At 38.7% G+C, this 17,506-nt stretch overlaps 5 protein-coding genes across 5 annotated transcripts; 4 read left to right on the plus strand and 1 right to left on the minus strand.

Moving 5' to 3' along the window:
- Positions 1-1,795: 1,795 nt before the first annotated feature.
- MELLADRAFT_109866 (uncharacterized protein) lies at positions 1,796-3,876 on the plus strand (the record flags this gene model as incomplete). The annotated part of the gene is made up of 4 exons (XM_007413850.1): positions 1,796-2,232; positions 2,306-3,053; positions 3,154-3,609; positions 3,691-3,876. 4 exons carry the CDS (start codon positions 1,796-1,798, stop codon positions 3,874-3,876), a joined length of 1,827 nt encoding a protein of 608 aa, XP_007413912.1.
- A 1,058-nt stretch (positions 3,877-4,934) lies between these two features.
- Positions 4,935-6,268, minus strand: MELLADRAFT_109867 (uncharacterized protein; the record flags this gene model as incomplete). The annotated part of the gene is made up of 6 exons (XM_007413879.1): positions 4,935-4,947; positions 5,019-5,131; positions 5,221-5,675; positions 5,782-5,865; positions 5,956-6,003; positions 6,130-6,268. The coding sequence occupies 6 exons, from the start codon at positions 6,266-6,268 to the stop codon at positions 4,935-4,937; spliced, it is 852 nt and encodes a 283-aa protein (XP_007413941.1).
- Positions 6,269-7,608: 1,340 nt separating this feature from the next.
- Positions 7,609-9,045, plus strand: MELLADRAFT_49722 (uncharacterized protein; the record flags this gene model as incomplete). Its single annotated transcript, XM_007413851.1, has 5 exons — positions 7,609-7,981; positions 8,070-8,238; positions 8,310-8,466; positions 8,535-8,604; positions 8,676-9,045. Coding segments are annotated over 5 exons (1,139 nt in total), but the record flags the coding sequence as incomplete, so codon positions are not given.
- A 2,964-nt stretch (positions 9,046-12,009) lies between these two features.
- Positions 12,010-13,056, plus strand: MELLADRAFT_57059 (uncharacterized protein; the record flags this gene model as incomplete). Its single annotated transcript, XM_007413852.1, has 5 exons — positions 12,010-12,079; positions 12,150-12,280; positions 12,350-12,425; positions 12,520-12,680; positions 12,778-13,056. 4 exons carry the CDS (start codon positions 12,152-12,154, stop codon positions 12,859-12,861), a joined length of 450 nt encoding a protein of 149 aa, XP_007413914.1.
- Positions 13,057-13,593: 537 nt separating this feature from the next.
- MELLADRAFT_38383 (uncharacterized protein) lies at positions 13,594-17,464 on the plus strand (the record flags this gene model as incomplete). The annotated part of the gene is made up of 18 exons (XM_007413853.1): positions 13,594-13,683; positions 13,757-13,874; positions 13,941-14,131; positions 14,180-14,278; positions 14,488-14,680; positions 14,870-15,003; positions 15,073-15,096; positions 15,161-15,207; positions 15,273-15,688; positions 15,769-16,004; positions 16,088-16,159; positions 16,226-16,324; positions 16,397-16,546; positions 16,625-16,766; positions 16,834-16,968; positions 17,069-17,094; positions 17,167-17,183; positions 17,278-17,464. Coding segments are annotated over 18 exons (2,376 nt in total), but the record flags the coding sequence as incomplete, so codon positions are not given.
- Between the last annotated feature and the right edge of the window lie 42 nt (positions 17,465-17,506).

Raw genomic sequence — 17,506 nt, forward strand, 5'->3', positions numbered from 1 at the left:
CTTGATGGATCTTAAAGCAAAGATTTGAATTAAATATTTCATTGAAAATTGATGCCATTTTTCACTGAACTTTTCCCTCCTACAAATCCCTTTCATTCTTTAATTTGTTCCAGATCTACTTCTTTTGAAAAATTATTCTATAAAACTTTCCAAAAAAAATGTAATAAGAAAAATAATCATAAACAGAACAAAGTTTGTTGTAGATCTAATGTTTTTTTGGTTTGAAAATACAAGTATGAAAGAAAATGAAAAAGAGATATGTTTATGAGAAGTTTTAACTACGATAAGTAATTGGTTCCAAAAGATCTAAAACAGATCAAAGGTATATCTAGAACAAATCACGGGTCTGCACTAATGGCAATTTAATATGAACCCAATAAAAAAAAATGTCAAACAAAAGAAACCAATTGAACCATCCAATCACTCCTCTTCCTTCCTTTTCTTTTTCTTCTTCTGTGTACTTCTTGATTCATCTTCAGCTTCATTTTTATCTAACTTGGAACTTTTCCTTTTTAATTTTCTTTCATTTGGTTGGTTTGATGTGTCTAGAGTAAAGATTTGATTCAATCCTTCATCAATAATCACTTTTTTAATCGATTTCAATTTCGATTCTTTTCTATCCTTTTTATCCTTTTTATCCTTTTTCTCATTCTTGTCTTTCTTTTCTTTCTTCTCCTTTTGACTTGGTAGATCTATTGTTTCGTTTCCATCTGTTGTATCCTTTATATTTGTTGCATCACTCGTATCCTTGGGATCTGTTGTATCTGTTGTATCTTTCTTATCTCTCTTCTTTTTTTCCTTCCTCTCCTTTTTATCTTTCTTCTCCTTTCGATCTCTCCTTTTCTTTTCTTTCATCGTCGTACGATCTGTATCAGTTGACCTAGATCCAATTTGAACAGATTCGCTTGCATTGTTAGATGATGATGATGATGATGATGAACAATCTTGCTGAATTTGATTTGAAGCTTGATTGGTAGGTTTGACTTCTTCAACAGTACCTTCAATTAATTGACCTCTTCTGAAATTCCGATAAAGGTTTTGAATAGCTTCATTCCTTTTAGCATCATTAATTATATCTAAATTTAAATTCGATTTTTTTAAATCTATCATAGGTGAAAGTGAAGGTAAATGAGAAATTATTCCAGTTTCAGTTCTACGTAATTCCTTATTAAAACCAAAAACCCATCCAATCAGTTTTTCAATAAAGTCAAATCGTCAACATGTTGATGGTTGAAACTTACCAGCTGATTATCCTTCGTATCATCATCATTGACTTTCTTCACACTGATTTTGTTGATCACCGATTTAAATACATCATCCCACCAAGGATAAGAATGATCTCGATCCTTTCCGATTCCAAATGTATTTTTCTTTTGTAAGACTGTGATGGGTTTTGATCTTGAGTTCAATTGTAAACCTTTACCTTCACCTTCCCAACCTTGTGAAGTGAGATAATCTTTTGGATTGAGTACCATGTTGTGGAACCTGATGATTTTTGAAAATTTGATGAATGGTTTGGATGGACTCAGCAAAAAGTTTGAGCATATCAGTGATCCGACCCGATCCGCTGATACAGTAGACCCGATCCGCTGTGACAGTATCGCGGTCTTTGTAGAACTCGGTACCTTTGAGTTCGATCCGTGTCTCAGCAAAACATTCAAAATCAACATCAAGCACCCTGATCTCTATACCAAACTCAACCAGGAAGCCCATCAGATTTCTTTCAGATTCAAGGATATACCAAGATCAGATCCCAAGTCAGTACCCAAAAGGAGGGCATGGCAAATCAAAAACAATGAGAGGAATATTTCAACTAAGAACTTGTCAGCAAGCACTTAGGATCACATTCTCAACCAACCCATCACATCGATATATTAAACCAAGATTCTTATCAACTGCCTCAAATCAACCCATCACTAATCAACTAACATCAGATTTCAAATTAATTCATTTACTAAAAGATATCAAAACTTGCATAAACTCATTCCAAACTGAACCACATGATCAAGAAGAAAAGGAAATCATCAGTTCATTGAATTCATCAATTCAAGATTTAAAACAGTTTAAAGAAAACAGGCTCAAGAGATTAGGAGTTTATGGTGATCGGATTAGTGGTAGAGATCAATTCATCAATTGTTTATTATGTGATCCTTTAAATGAAAGTTATCATCAAACAACTGATCAATTACTCAATTCTAGAAATATCCATCAAACTGGTCTGATTCGAATCAGGTAAGTCGTCAGATTTCCATTTTTACAGAATCCTTCATGACCAATGAGACTGATTTATGAACTTGGTCTGAAGGTATGGATCGATTGCTAAATGGAATGAAGATCAATCTATACTCGAGATCCCAAATCAATGGTTAAAAGAAAACAATATAGAAATCATAGAAGATGAAAAGTTTAAAAGTTTAGAAGAAAATGATATTCATTTATTAATCATTGATAATATTAGAAAAGAAATTCAACCACAAATGTATTTCAAACTTTTACATTTTAATGAATTCTTCATTGGAATCAATCAAATCGGATATCAAAAAGACCCAGAAGAAATGTCATTTAATTTACCTCAATCTTTAATTCCATTAAAGTTTCCTAAACCTTTTGAAATTAATACGTTTCAAACTTTGAATTCATTTAAAACTTTTCAAAATCATTCAGGAGAAGGTTTTGATTTGAACGAGTTTTATAAGTTGAGAGAAGAAATCAAATCGATCTCATTAAATCCTCATCAAGTACTACAAACATCAATCTCAAGAGGTCGTTTATCAATCTCAAGCATATCTCAAACAATCTTAAAATCATCTGAAACTTTAATCGAACTAGAAAACTTGATCAAATCACATGAAGAAAAGATAAAAAGTATTCGAAATGAATTAAACCAAACCATGATAAAAGTTGATGAAAAGTTGATCCAAATCAATGAAAATCAAATCCAAGAATTCTTTAATGAAAAACTAAAATGGTGGAAAGTTTTAATCTTTTCAATTGATATAGGTGAACCGATCCGGAATTTCACGTATCAAGAAGATATAAAATTAAAACTTTTAGTTGAGTATTCATTTCTCTTTTTTCTAATCATTAGTACAAAAGCCAGAAAGAAAAAAAAACATCAATTTGATTTGGACTGATTTGATTTGGTGGGTTTAGTTATCATATCAATCAGGTCAACTTTCAATCTATTCCAAAACCCTCAAAACCTTAACTAAAGAAATCCTACAAACTCAATCACCTTTAATCCCTTCAACAACCAAACACAATCTTTTAATCTGCTTGAACCAAAACGAATCCCAACTTCAACTTCAACTTCAAAACTTATACGACTTACAACAAAAAGACTTGAATTTAGAAAGATTCGTCAATGTGATCAAACAAGAATATTCGACAATTTATTTAAAATATAGTACGATCTCTGTTGGGTTTCTGAGTATTTTAGGATTCAGTTGGTATGGTCAATGGATTGGAATCGAAAATGTAATGAGTTTTTTGGGAGTGTTTGGGGTGATTGGTTGGTTAAGATTAGAAGGGATTTGGAAAAAGAGAGTTTTAAGGAAAGGTTTAAAGGATTGGAAACGATCTAAAGAGTTACTTTTTTCTCAATTAAAAGTGAGTCATTCACTTACTCTTTCTTTGATATTCAATCAAAATGTTTTGATTGACTAATTTGATGGGGTTGAATATATATAGGAAAAAGAAACGAATCTAATTGAAAAAGAAATATTCAAAACTAATGAAAACGTAGTACATAAGTTTCAAGAAATTTTAAAAGTTCATCAAACTCAAATTTTTTTACAACAAGTTAATGTAAAAGAATTGATCCAAAGATTAGATCAATTAGAAATCGAAATTCGAAATCAAAATCCAAACTCATGATGAACATCAGTAAAAGGATAAAGTGAGAAAAGTAAGATGAAAATATTAATGTATATATGTTTGGTGATGTAATTATCTTGTTTGGTTTTTGGTTATGGGTTTATGTTGATTTGAAAGATTTTGAAATTATAAATGGAAATTTTGAAAAACCAAAATTAACAAGTTTCTTTCATTAGAAAAAATATAATCAAACCGAGTCATCGTGATAAGTTATGAATTTAGTGCAGGCTTTGTAGTTTACGGGACTCGGATGATAATGGCCAGCATAGAGTTGGCTTCAGCCCATGAGATCTGATATGTAGCTCTTGGAAATGTTCAAGGTTTCTTTCATTCGACGACATGAGAGAGCAAGAAGTTACTGTTTTTGCGGGTCAAGTGTGGAATTGATGGTCTAGACTCACAGGGCACCATACTAATTTAGTCATATCTAATTTAGTCATATCTACTTGCCATTTTGAGCGGAGTTTGGGGGCTCTTCTCACCTTGATTGTAATCAGCTCTAAGCTATCCACGTCATAGAGAAATGGTGTTCAGATTATCCTTTCACGAGTCACAACTATGTGTCACAGGTATTTACGATATGGGAACGGTGACAACAGCCAGCAGCGCACCGCCAAAAATCACCTTATCAAATTCTCACATATATCGTTTATTTGTAAAGTCTTTTTACAGCTCATATCATCCATCATGTGATATTTGAAACCATTCAACTCTTTAATGACAAGTCTTGATTCCAGTTTTTATGGATAGGGTATGTTAGGTCAGTGGGAAGTCCTAGCTGGGTACACCACCGATTACACTTGTGGGTTTTAACAAACCCTTTTATACCGTGTAGCTTGGTGTTTCCATTGTGCCACTCATGACTTGATAAAATATGACATGTCAATCTTTAGATTTAGCAAGCTAAAGTCAAAGAAAAAACAAGAGAAGCTTACTTTAAATCAACCATAGCAGGATCCGTCAAGACAGAACCAGAGCCTTGTAAATCACCCAAAACAGCTGAACCTTCATTTTGATGAAATTGCCAATGAGTAAAAGCTTGTAAAGCGATTCCAAGTTTAGTAGGTTGATCTAAAGTTGAAAAACTATCATCATATGGATTTTTTATCCAACTAGTTGAAAAATCTTCATTTCCAACATACTTCAAATATTCACCAATTAATTCTTCTTCAAAAAACCAACAATCTTGAATATCTTTCATATTATCAATTTGATCATAACCTTTATCTGGAATCACTACAAAGTTTTCAACAAACTAAATCAAAAGATTTTAGTCTAAGTTTCATTTGGATTGATAAAGATTACTTTATCAAAAAAAAACAGGAGTAATAAATAGAAACTCACTCTTAACGGAGCAATCAGAGCCTTATCCTCTTTCCCAAAATCATTTGAAGTTTTAATAACTTGTTGAAAATCAATCAAGACTTTACATGCATAAAAATATAATTGAGATTGTTTTAAATAAGATTCTAATTGATGATGATGAGGAAGATGATCTAATCTATTTCTTTTAGCTACCATTCTTAAAACTTGATGATTTATCATCACTTCTGCATCATAACATTTCATCCAATATCCAGTTCCAATCAAATTATTTAAATTCACTCGAAATAAAATTTCTTTTGGTTTATAAACATATTTGATGTGTGAAACATCTTTTGGGATTTGGGTTTTGTTTTTTACCAAGGTCAGTGACCATCCTTCTATTAAGGGATGTGCTTGACGGGTTGGAAAAGTACTGATTGGAGCACAGCTATTTGCTAAGACCCTCGTGTCACTCAGACTTATTCGATTTCTTGCTAGAAAGTATCAGATACAACGAACGTTTTTCAACCTCTCAAAATGTATTCGAACAAGGACGAATTTCCAAGGATCCTTGATCCAATCGAAGATAAATGCACTCACATGGTTTGATGGTCGATTCGAGTCGCGTTGCTAATGGGATACGCGAGTTTATTTCCGGTTGTGAAAGATCGTAAACTTCTTGGGCTATGCCAATACCAGACCCAGAGTTTCAGAAGATCAACTGTAAGTGAAATGATGGTTTTGAACTTGAAAGGGGTAGAGTGAACAACTTACTTGAACCTTTAACCTCTTCTTCATCGCGATCAATCAAGTCCAAGGTTTCTGCAAACAAGATATGTCATACAAGTGCGTCAATGACCGGCAAAAGTCATAACGGACTGTGGAAAGAAATTGCTCAACTAGATTTATGAAAAGGTTTCGAAGTGATCTGATGCAAAGGCCCCTCACTAGGATTACCCAGTGATCCACCTTGAAGGGAGTCTATAGTAGAAAGGAGCGACTCCGAGTCTCGCGGCGGTGCGAATCCCGCATTCACTTTGTGGTATGGGTTGAGTACTGATACTATTAACACTAGATAGACCTTCATCTCACAGATATATATACCGGGACTCTGTATTTTCCTGAAGGTATTACGATAAGAGTAGAAGAAATGAAATCGGTTGTGCAAAGCCGTCGAGTAATATGTGAGCGCTTGGAAAGGAAAGGCTCATTTCTTCAACTTTTCTGCTCCCATTTATACAGTCAAATCGGAAAAGCTTGACCGATTTTGCCCGCAAAACTCGAGCAATTTGCCGGGGAATTTGTGACAAGCTTTTCTGGTCTGACTGTAGTCTTTTGTGGTCATACCCACACATCCACCACAGACATGATGAGTTACGTAAGGGCTGCTTGATGACTCCTACCCGTCTCTGATCACCAAGCAGAGGTATAGAAATCTCGTTGATGGTCGGAAGAGGTACGACTGAGTTCAAGTGAGAAGACATCCGCTTGTCTGCCATCGATCGAGTCATAAGACAAACTGTTTTGTCTATTCAATTCATCACATTCCAAACTTGTGATAACTGTTTCTTGTAAATTTGAATTACGTTTCTTTTCTTAAGCGTTAGATATTGAGTTGGTGGGGTAGAAACATGACATTGTACTTCGGATCTCTAGATATGCTACATTGCGGAGCGGTGCGGCATTTCCGTGAATAAAAGATCAACTTCAACCCGAAACAATTTGTACCAGAATGAACGGCTACAACAACGGAAAAGTCCCGTTGAACTACGAGCATCAGCTGGCTATCAAAACTCCTATAAAAGCTAAAGGATTTACCCCACTTTTTGAAGCAGATGACATGGGGTTTTTTATTACCCCGGAATCTTGAACTTGTTGAAGTCTGGGGCCTTTACGCAGAGTGATTGAATGACTTTTCGTAAAACCAACCCGGATGAGCGTGAAGAATACGATGAATGGGCGACACTCTGTGTGATACTAGTCTCAGATCCTTGCGAGGAAAAGTGTGGGCTCCTACAATGCATCTCGGTCTGTTATTGGCATGTTTTGGGGACCATGTTGAGGTGAAGTTCAAATAAACTCTTGCAAGGTGCCAACGGAATCACCGAATCTGAGATGTCAGCCGGCTACCTGTTACCTCCGTGACATATATGCAACTCCGTAACAGGCCCCGTAACATGCTCGGTAACAGGCAGATGAAATATAAAATCCTAATTTTGTAGAAGTTCTGGAATTGACATCCTTGTGTTTACCAAGTGATATTGACTCTCCCATTGTCACCGAGGTGTTGTTGAAGAGTGATCAATGTCGCGTGAAGGTCGCGCGTGCTTACGAACTTTTAGACTGAAACGGTCAAATGAACTACTTACCAATTTATTTGAAAAAGTGCATACATTCGACTCATCCCATTATTCCAAGTTTTTATCACAATGGCTAAACGTACTCTACGAATCATGGACCCAGATGACGAGAGTCCAACACCGAATCGATCGGGCGAAGCGTCCACTCGTGGCACCAATGGTCGTCACGAAAACCGCCACCACTCAGACGAGGAGGACGAGGAGGCTGAATTGTCTGCTGAGGATGACGCGGATGATGAACCATCTGGTGGTCCTCGTAGAAAGAAACGACGAGGAGACTCAGAACAAGTCACCACAAACGGTCGTGGTAACAAAGGCAAAAGTCGAGCTTCTACCCAGCGTGCTGATACTGTTGGTCTCAGCGATGATGTCGGTTCTGATGAAGACGGACAACTTGAGACGGTAGAAGAAGCATCCTATGCAGTGCGCCATCCAGATGGGTGTGTATTCGCAAATCTCAGAGAATTCGAAGTATACACGCGACTTTTGGTTTTTGATATCTCCTTTGTTATTGGACCTGTTACCCAGGTTTTTGCCCGGTTCGATTGTACGGCTTTCAGCCACCAATTTCATGACCTACACCGAAGTCGAATTCCATTTCGGTTCTCATCTAAACATGATCATCGGACCCAACGGTACAGGCAAGAGCGCTTTTATGTGCGCTCTGGCTCTAGGACTAGGTTACTCGCCTGCAACAGTGAGTCAGTCTTTTGATATCTGTCCCATTTGACGTGACTGATCCACGTCCGTGATGTTCTTGTTATGCAGGTTTTGCAGCGTGTGAATGAAGTAAAACTGTATGTCAAAAATGGTACCAATGAAGGCTCAGTCGAAATCGAACTCAAAGGAAAACCGGGAGAAGAAAATATAGTGATTAAACTTCACCTTAATGTTGAAACAAGTTCCAGGGTTTTTGAGATCAATGGTGATTCTTCTTCTTGGTAGCTTTCCTTCGCTTTGGGATTTGAATTGACGTGATGTGATCATACGCAGGTAAACGTTCAACCCATACCAAGGTTCAAGAAATTATCCGATCGTTTAACATACAGGTGGACAACCTTTGGTACGTTTACCTATGCAAGTAACAGTCTTGATCTCATATTGACTTGTATTTTCTCTACGTCTGGATCACAGTTGTTTTATTCCTCAGGAAAGGTTGAGAGAATTTGCTGCCATGGATCCTATCCACACCTTGAAAGCCACGGAAAAATGTGCAGGTCATTCTGGTTTGGTTCCATGGCACGATGTGCTGATTGAGAAAGGTCGCAAGAAGATTAGTGAAGAAGCGCAATTGGAAAGGCTACAAGAAGATAAGCAGCATCATGATAAACGATTGCAAAACATGAAAAGGGATGTCGAGATTTTGTTAGAGCGCCAGGCGCACCAAGCTCGGGTAAGCCATGCTGTGGTCCGTTCAGGTGTTATGTCTCCTATTGATTTTTTTCACTTGAGTAGATCAAAGTTTTCGAGTATGCTATACGTCAACGCCAATACGGAACCATGAGGGATGCTTTTGTTCAAGCCAAACAGGAATGCTCAGATTTGGAGAAAGACATCGCGAAGCTGAAAGAAGCTAACCTACCGATGACACGCCAGATCCAGTTCGTCCTTCTATCCTCCTTAGCATGACTGCCTCTCACGCATTTCTGCAATTCTGTATCTCCATCATTTCAACCTTGTAGCGCGTTCAAAGGACTTGCTCAGATGTATGAACAATGTCGGAAAACATTGGAATCAAACATCTCTTCGCTTACAACTGTCATCAGTCAACGTCACCGAGCTTGCAACTCAGCGCGTGACCATCGTGACAAAATTTCGGAAGACTTTGACGGACTGAAGGATCTTGAACGTCGACGCCGTGAACGTGTGAATAAGCTCAAAGCAGAGCTTGAAGAACTTACCGAACAGACCGCTATCCCAGTCCCGCCTCCCGACCTCACGCAACAAAAAGAAGAATTGGTGAGCTTCTCGCGATGGTCGCAAACGAAAGATGAATATGATCCGAGCTGATAGGTTCTTTTTTCCTAGGCTGAGGTTTCGAGTGACGCGCGATCGATTACAGAGCAAGTCAACACCAATCAAGATGCACTCCGTGGAGCCTATACCGAAGTAGACGGCATTGTGAATGAACGAAATCGGATTCATAATGAGTGCGTAACGCTGCTCTGATGGGATATGTGATACTAGTGGACTGATGGTCTGGTTGGATACATTTTTATAGGCTTGGGCGTTTAAACAATGTCACTTTCAGAAAGGAGGCTGCACTCCGCGATAACCGCAACACACTAAATGTCTACAAAGCTTTACAAACTATGCGCGAATTGAGAGATGCAGGTAGGTTTCAAGGTCAGGTATTCGAGCCTATACGTATGGTCATTTCGCCCAAAAACATGAATGCCGTCCAAGCTATAGAAGGCTGCTTGGGATTTGGAGTGTTCAATGTAAGTTTTCCTTTCTACCCGGAAAAACTCATGCCTCATTCCGCTGATGGCTGCCCGTGCCCTCCAATCCTCTCGCGCATCTCCTCTCTCTCTCTCTTAGACTTTCCTCTGCACGCATGATGCAGATTATGATCTTTTGTCGGCCGAGTGCAACGATGTCCACAAATACCGTGTCAATATTGCCTTGCTACCCCCAGGGGACTCACTTTCTCAATATCAACCTGCGGTTCCTCGAGAAGAGGTGAGTTGAGTTCATCTTTACGCCTTGATCCTCCCTTGTTGATTTTTTTCACAAAAATGCCAACAGCTACAAAGCTTTGGCTTCGAGGGCTACGTTATCGATTTGATTGATGGACCAGATCCTGCTTTAGCGTACTTGTGTTCTCAAGCGGCTCTCCATCAGATTGTGAGTTCGAACCCGATTATGTCTGCATCCCGCGGCGCAGCTAACTTCTCGTGTCCCTGCCAAACAGCCCATCACGCTTTCTCCGCGAGCTTCCTTGAACGAATCTCGCCTTGAAGATCGGAACTGTCCGTTCCGATCATGGATCGTTGGAGACACTCGATTCAATGTTTCGTTTTCGAATTACGGGAATCGAGAGCAGAGCATTGGTTCGAGTTCCTTTCATAAACCCTCAGTGCTTACCATGGGGACTCGTAAGTTTTTTTCACTTGTTATTGTACCACTGCCATTTTATCAATCGCTTTGTTGGGGCCTTTAAGTCGATCACGCCGCTATCGACAAGTGTGAGAAGGCGCTGAGCACTCTTCAGGAGAGAGATGATAAGATGAAGCTCATAATCGCGGAATATACTGAGGTTGATAAGCATCTCAGGGCGAAACACGCTGAGATAATGGTGAAAAAGGTGATCAGATTTCAGTTTCTTGAACACGTCACCTCGCTGACCCTCGTCTCCGAATCATTTTTATCAGGATCGTATCCAAAAAAGTCGACAGGCGGCTCAGGAGAAGCACCTCGAATACGCAAAAATGGTGAAGAGAAAAGGTAAGCTTTCTATCACTATCGCGCATGCTCTCTTCCAGCCATGATGATAGCTTTGACTGATCTGTGAAAATCGTCTGACCGAATAGAGATGAAAGCCAAAAGTCTTGCAGAAGAGGAGGCGCAACCATCCTCAGACCAACGGAGATCTAAGCTTCAACAGGACCTGAAAAAGGCTTGTCTTGCTCATTTAAAGAGCGCTAGCGAGTACAAAGTATGCCGATGTCTATGTGTTTCATAATTACTGTCTTGCTAACATGACAGTGCTATCATTCAGACCGTATGCTGTCAGAAGTCGCGACTGACTACTGAGCTGATATCGTACCAACTACGGCTACATCAAAATAAAAGTGATGCCGAATGCTTTGCCAAGGTCTGCACACGAAGTGATGCAGAGCTCAAAGAACGAGAAGCAGAATGGACCCTTGGTAAGAAGCGTCTTGTACAATCGATGGTATGTTAGAACCTGACTAAAGCCGACGCTGACACATACCTTATACCACACCATACGTACCTTTTGTAAACTTTAACTAGCCAAAGAAAGACAGGCCAAAATCAAGCACGATGCCACACAATTTCATACCAAACTACGTCAGGATCTGGACGAAAGTTTGGAGACATATCCAGATTTGAGAGACGACCTCATGAGCGCTATGAAGGAAACGACACCTGACGGACAGCTTCTGACGGAAGATATGTTCAGAGCATCACTCGAAGCAGAAAAAGATGCTTTGAATTTGACCCATCCAGTGGATGGTGAGGTCGTAAAGGAATATGAAAAGCTGAACAAAGAGGCTAGTCTTTCTCCATTATCAAGATATATGAACCTTGAACTTCGCCGTCTTACAACCTTTATCACCTTCAACAGGTGCAGGGCCTTCAGAACAAGATCCATGGTCACGAGCGCGTGATTCATAAATTAAACAAGAAGATCACGGAGGTGTATGTAAGTGTGAAGTCATCATTTGAGATAAACAATCGACGGCAGGACTTGACGCGTTCTTTTTGCATTTGGATCGAACAGGATTTATGGAAACCGCATCTCGATGAGCTTGTGGCAAAAGTAGACGCAAACTTTGATGCAATGTTCAAAAGTAGGTCTGCTTGACTTGCACTGACGTTGTTTCTTGTGACTAATCTTTGCTTTGATTGACCCAAATTCAGAAATGGGAGGTATGGGAACGGTCCTAATCGAAGAAGATCCTGATTTTGGCAAATGGGGTCTCACCATCAAAGTCTCCTTTAGAGAGAACGAGCCTTTGATGCCTTTAAACGAATACGCGCAATCGGGTGGAGTAAATCAATTCATGTACAGTAGGCTATGGTTGATATGCTGATCAAGTTCTGGCTTTTTTTTCTTGTAGGAACGATCTAAATCAACAGGCCTATTTCTCATGGCGTTGACTCAAATAGCCAAGACACCATTTTGTGCAGTTGATGGTATGTTGCTCCTAGACGAGTTCCCTTTCTTCACATGGTTCTCATTACCGGATCTCTGGACCAACACCCAATGATGATCAATTTGCTTTTGTAGAAATCAATCAAGGTCTGGATCCTGACAACGAACGAATGTTACATAACCAAGTGGTCGCGTCTACGTGCCTTGATACGACATCTCAATACTTTCTCATCACACCCAAGTTACTACTAAATCTGAACTATCATCCAAAAATGCGTGTCCTTTGTATCAACAATGTGAGCTGCCAATCCAAGATTGATTATATAACCCTATCCGTATCAAAGCGCGCTAGCTGAAGATATTTTTTTGTGGCGACTTCTTTTTTATTTATAGGGACACTGGCTTCCGTCCGAATTCAAGATCAGAGGTTTTCTTGAAAATGCGAAGAAGAACCGTCTCCAACGTGCCAGACAATGAAAAAGTTACAGCAAACTAAACTCTCTTGATCATTCTCTTTTTCTCCATCGTCTTTTTGTAACACTTTATTGTTTTGATTTGGATGAGAGACACATCGATTCAAAAGAAGTTTCATAATTCATATTCTTCTGCTCAAATAAACACAATGCTGATGTTAACGATTGTATATGTGTAAATATGGTTCATGAGCATATCATCTTATATACTTTGTTGAGTTCTTTGTGTCTGTGTGGTGTCCAGAGCGGAGCCTATGACGACAACACCCGGTTGTCCAAGGTTGTCGAGTACATATACAGCACGCCTTTTTTCTCCTGACCTTCAAGTCCTTCAAAATGTTCATACAGGTTCATACTACATACATGAAAGTGATATTTTTGTTTCTTCATCCTACCGTCGAGTTCATTTATTGAAGCTTTCCGGTGGAGGCGATGTTCTCCCTTGCTTGTTCGGGACCGGACAGCGAACTTTGTCGTCACGGTCCAGGGCCGAACTCAGGTGTCTTATGTACCAGAACGTGACGCCCTGCCTTGAGTATTAATTCTGTCCCTCCATTCACGATCTCCTTCTCCAAGATGTCAGACGCCTTCTCGCTTTCGCCGCCTGAAGAATTTTCTTTCCCATTCACACCTTGTATGTGATCTCGAAGCATCTCCAAATCCATTACAGACTAAGACCCTTTATTGATCGGGGGGGTTCTTTGAACCAATACTTTGGGTTCTTCCTGGGAATTATCCAGATGACATCCAAAAAGAATTTATGCGACACTTATTCCAAGCTGTTGAGGAACACAAAGTTGGAATTTTTGAGAGTCCAACCGGAACTGTCAGTCGCTCTCTAGTGTTCCCTTGTAGATCAGCTTCTTTATGAAGGGGGCTGATTCAGGATGAAGGAATAGGGAAAATCGCTCTCAATTATATGTTCTACATTGACGTGGCTTCATTCGGATCGAAGAAGATTAACTGAAGAAGCAGTGGCCACACTTACCGCCAAGCTAAAAGCAGACTGTCCAGATGGTCAGCTATATCTATCTACAACACTGCTGCTTCAAGTTGCTGATATTTACACATACAAACTCAAAGAGCCCGATTGGGTTTTGAAACAAGATATCGAGCGTAAAAAACGCGAGCTTTTGGCAGGTGAAGAAGAATTAGAGAAACGACTTCTTGCCATCAGATGTCAAGAGTCAGAAGCTAAGCGAAACCAAAATCGGAAACTGGACGCTCCCAGTAAAAGACGGGTATGTACAACACCAACTACCACACCTTCTAAGGTCTTTTAACAAAGGCTTGGTCATCTTATCACTGACTTTTCTTCGTAGAAAATTGCTACCATATCTGATCAATCTGATGAAGAATTTGCACCAGAAGATGATGAGGGCCAAGAAGATACAATCGGTCCTAATGGGCTTCCTCGTAGTGTTCAGGAGATGATTGACAAGTGAGGGTCAAGTTTAATAATGATAAAAAAAAGGCTAATAATCTTGGCTCTATAGGTATAGTGGACCCAGTGCTAGACATCAACCGGTTATGCTCGAACCTGACACAAAAAAGGTATACCCTATCACTCTCTGTCTTTTCATGCTAGATTCTCATCACCTTTTCGTATATTTTTCCATCGCGGAATCAGATATACTTCACATCCCGTACACATTCCCAGCTCAGTCAATTTGTGAGCGAACTTCGTAAGACTTCATTCGGTCTCGGAACTCGCTTGATAGCACTAGGATCTAGGTCGAATCTATGCGTTAATGAAGAAGTCAAAAAGAAGGCAAAATCACTGGAAGCGCTCAACGAGGCTTGTACAGATCTTCAGAAGGGAGGTAAGTACTCTACTTGAGCTGTTGCTAACTTTTTACTCGATTCCTCACTGAAATTGTTCTTATCAATTTCTCACTGTGACAGATAAAGCATGCCGATGTCCTTATCTTCCTCCTATGGAAGACGATGTGATCATGAATGAGTTTCGTGATCACGCCCTCGTTAGTCTCATCTTTGACTAAAGAATTGAGTTTTACCGAATGATCTGAATCTCTCTTACGCTCGACAGTCTGAAGTGAGGGATATTGAAGAGTTAGCAAGTCTTGGAAAAGAGCGTGGGGTATGTCCGTACTACGGCGCTCGAAAAGCTTTAAGGCAAGCTCAGGTGAGGAGGATCTGAACAGGACACCTATAAACTTGTGGCACAATAAGCTGAGTACAGTCTAGGTGATAGATTGTCACATTGCCCTACAATCTAGTAAGCTTGTTGATCACATTTTCACTCTTGGAGCCTTGGCTGAAATACATGATTTGTGTTCCAGCTATTACAGAAGTCGTCGCGAAATGCCCTGGGGATTTCATTGACAGAGTCAGTATTTTCTCGCAGGCTAAATCAAAGATCAGCATCACTGAACAAATGAAAAATATCGATAGTAATGTGATCATCGTTGATGAAGCACACAATCTGATTGACAATGTATTAGCAATTCATTCAACATCAATCTCATCAAATTTTCTAGAATTAGTAAAAAACTCATTCAAGATCTATATAAAAAAGTTTGAAAAAAAACTCAAAGGATCCAACTTAGTACATTTACAACAACTTGTACGTGTCTTCGAATGTCTTGGAAATTATTGTGATGAATTGGCAAAAGCTTTACCTAAGAATTTAGGAAAACATGAAGAGATTATCACTACCAATTCTCTTTTACAAAAAACTGGGGTTTTAGATTTACTCAATATGCACGATTTAGAAGAATACCTCAATGAAAGTAAAATCATTAATAAGATCTCAGGATACGCTACTAAAGTAGAAACTGTAATGAATAACACCGATTCGGATGACAAAGGTAAAATTACATTTTTATATCAGTTCGGTTCATGTCAAGAGACAATCAAAACTGAAATCCGTTTTTTATTCTCATTCAAGCTTTCAAGACCCGTTCAACTTTTGTAACTGGTTTTTACAGAATTCAATCATTTATGCTAGCTTTATCTAATGCAGAAAAAGATGGACGTGTTTTATCGAGCTCTGAGCGGTCTAGTACTGATGAGAAAAAAGTGGTAGTCACCTTAAGATATCAGCTTTTGAATCCTTCTGAAACATTTAGGGATGTGGCATCCGAAGCTCGATCAGTGATTTTGGCTGGTGGTACCATGGCACCTGTGCGTTTTATTCCTTTCATGATATCTTGAAAAGTATTGAAAGGAATCTTACTACTTAAATTGACTATGTTTATCTTACCCAGATCAGTGATTTTCGAACCCAGTTGTTTCCATACCTCGGTCCTGACCAATTTTTGGAATTCGCATGTGCTCACGTCAGTTCTCTCTGATCTTCAATCTCAGATCAACCAAAATTTTGACTGACGAAAATTGTTCAATAGATTGTACCCCAAGAAAATTTGCTGGTCAGAGTCGTTCCTCATGGACCTAGCAAGACACCACTAGAATTAAAATTTGCAAGTAGGGGAGATAATAAGCTGGTATTTATCTAATTTCCTTCATAAAAAATAAAATTGTGACTGTAATCTAATGAAGACTTGAGGAATTTTTAGCTTGATGATCTAGGCCAATCAATCTCCAATATTTGTAATGTTGTGAAGGATGGAATTGTCTGCTTCTTCCCTTCCTATGCTATTCTAGACAGTTTAAGAGATCGTTGGAAAACTAGCGGCTTGTTGAGTAGGTTAGAAAATCGAAAAAAGGTGAGTTTTCAGAGTCTTTTGCTTATACTTTAACACGTTAGATGAGACTTTTGTTCTTAATCTTTCATAAATATCAAGGTTTTCAATGAACCTAAGAGCTCGGCAGATGTAGAAACGACACTCAAAGATTACGCTTCAGCCATCACATCTCCTACTTTACCTCAAACAGGTGCTTTACTTTTTGCAGTCGTAGGTGGCAAACTATCAGAGGGTATAAATTGTAAGATTCCTTGATAACTCTAGAGAAATTACTTTCTTTTCACCAATCGGAATTTAATTTTCTCCAGTCTCTAATGAGCTTTGTAGAGCAGTAATAGTGATCGGTATACCGTATCCTAATGCAAACTCTATCGAACTTAAAGAACGTATCAAGTATGCTGAAACTTTGAGTGGAGGTAAACGTGAAGCTGGTGCGGCTTTGTGTACGTATTCTTAGAATAATGAAAGATTTTTCCATTTAATAAGATTAGGAATTATAAGAATGCTAATCTTTATATCAATGTTTGATATGTCTTTTCCCAGATTCTAATATGGCATTTAAAGCTGTCGTAAGTAGATTTTCTTAATTTTGTAATTGGTCAGCTAAAATTGACAATTGTATCTAATTGATTGATTTACAGAACCAATCAATCGGTCAGTCCAATATCGATTGTCTTCTTTTTACTACAATTATCCTCAGTTTGCTTTGGAATAAGAACTGAATAAATATAAAATTTGGAAATGACAGGTAGATCAATTCGACACGCAAATGATTGGTCGTCGATCATCCTTTTGGATTCAAGATATGGTACTGAAAATAGTCAAAAGAAATTACCAGGTTGGATTAATTCTAGTTTACAGATATCAGATAACTTTGGGAAACTTGTAAAAGATTTAGCACAATTTAATCAAAGAATGAATAAGAAGAATGTCACTTGAGGTGGTTTTTGATAAAGATATGTGGGGATTTTGTAGATACAT

Source organism: Melampsora larici-populina (assembly GCF_000204055.1).
Source record: "Melampsora larici-populina 98AG31 unplaced genomic scaffold MELLAscaffold_39, whole genome shotgun sequence".
Classification (NCBI taxonomy): Eukaryota; Fungi; Basidiomycota; class Pucciniomycetes; order Pucciniales; family Melampsoraceae; genus Melampsora; species Melampsora laricis-populina.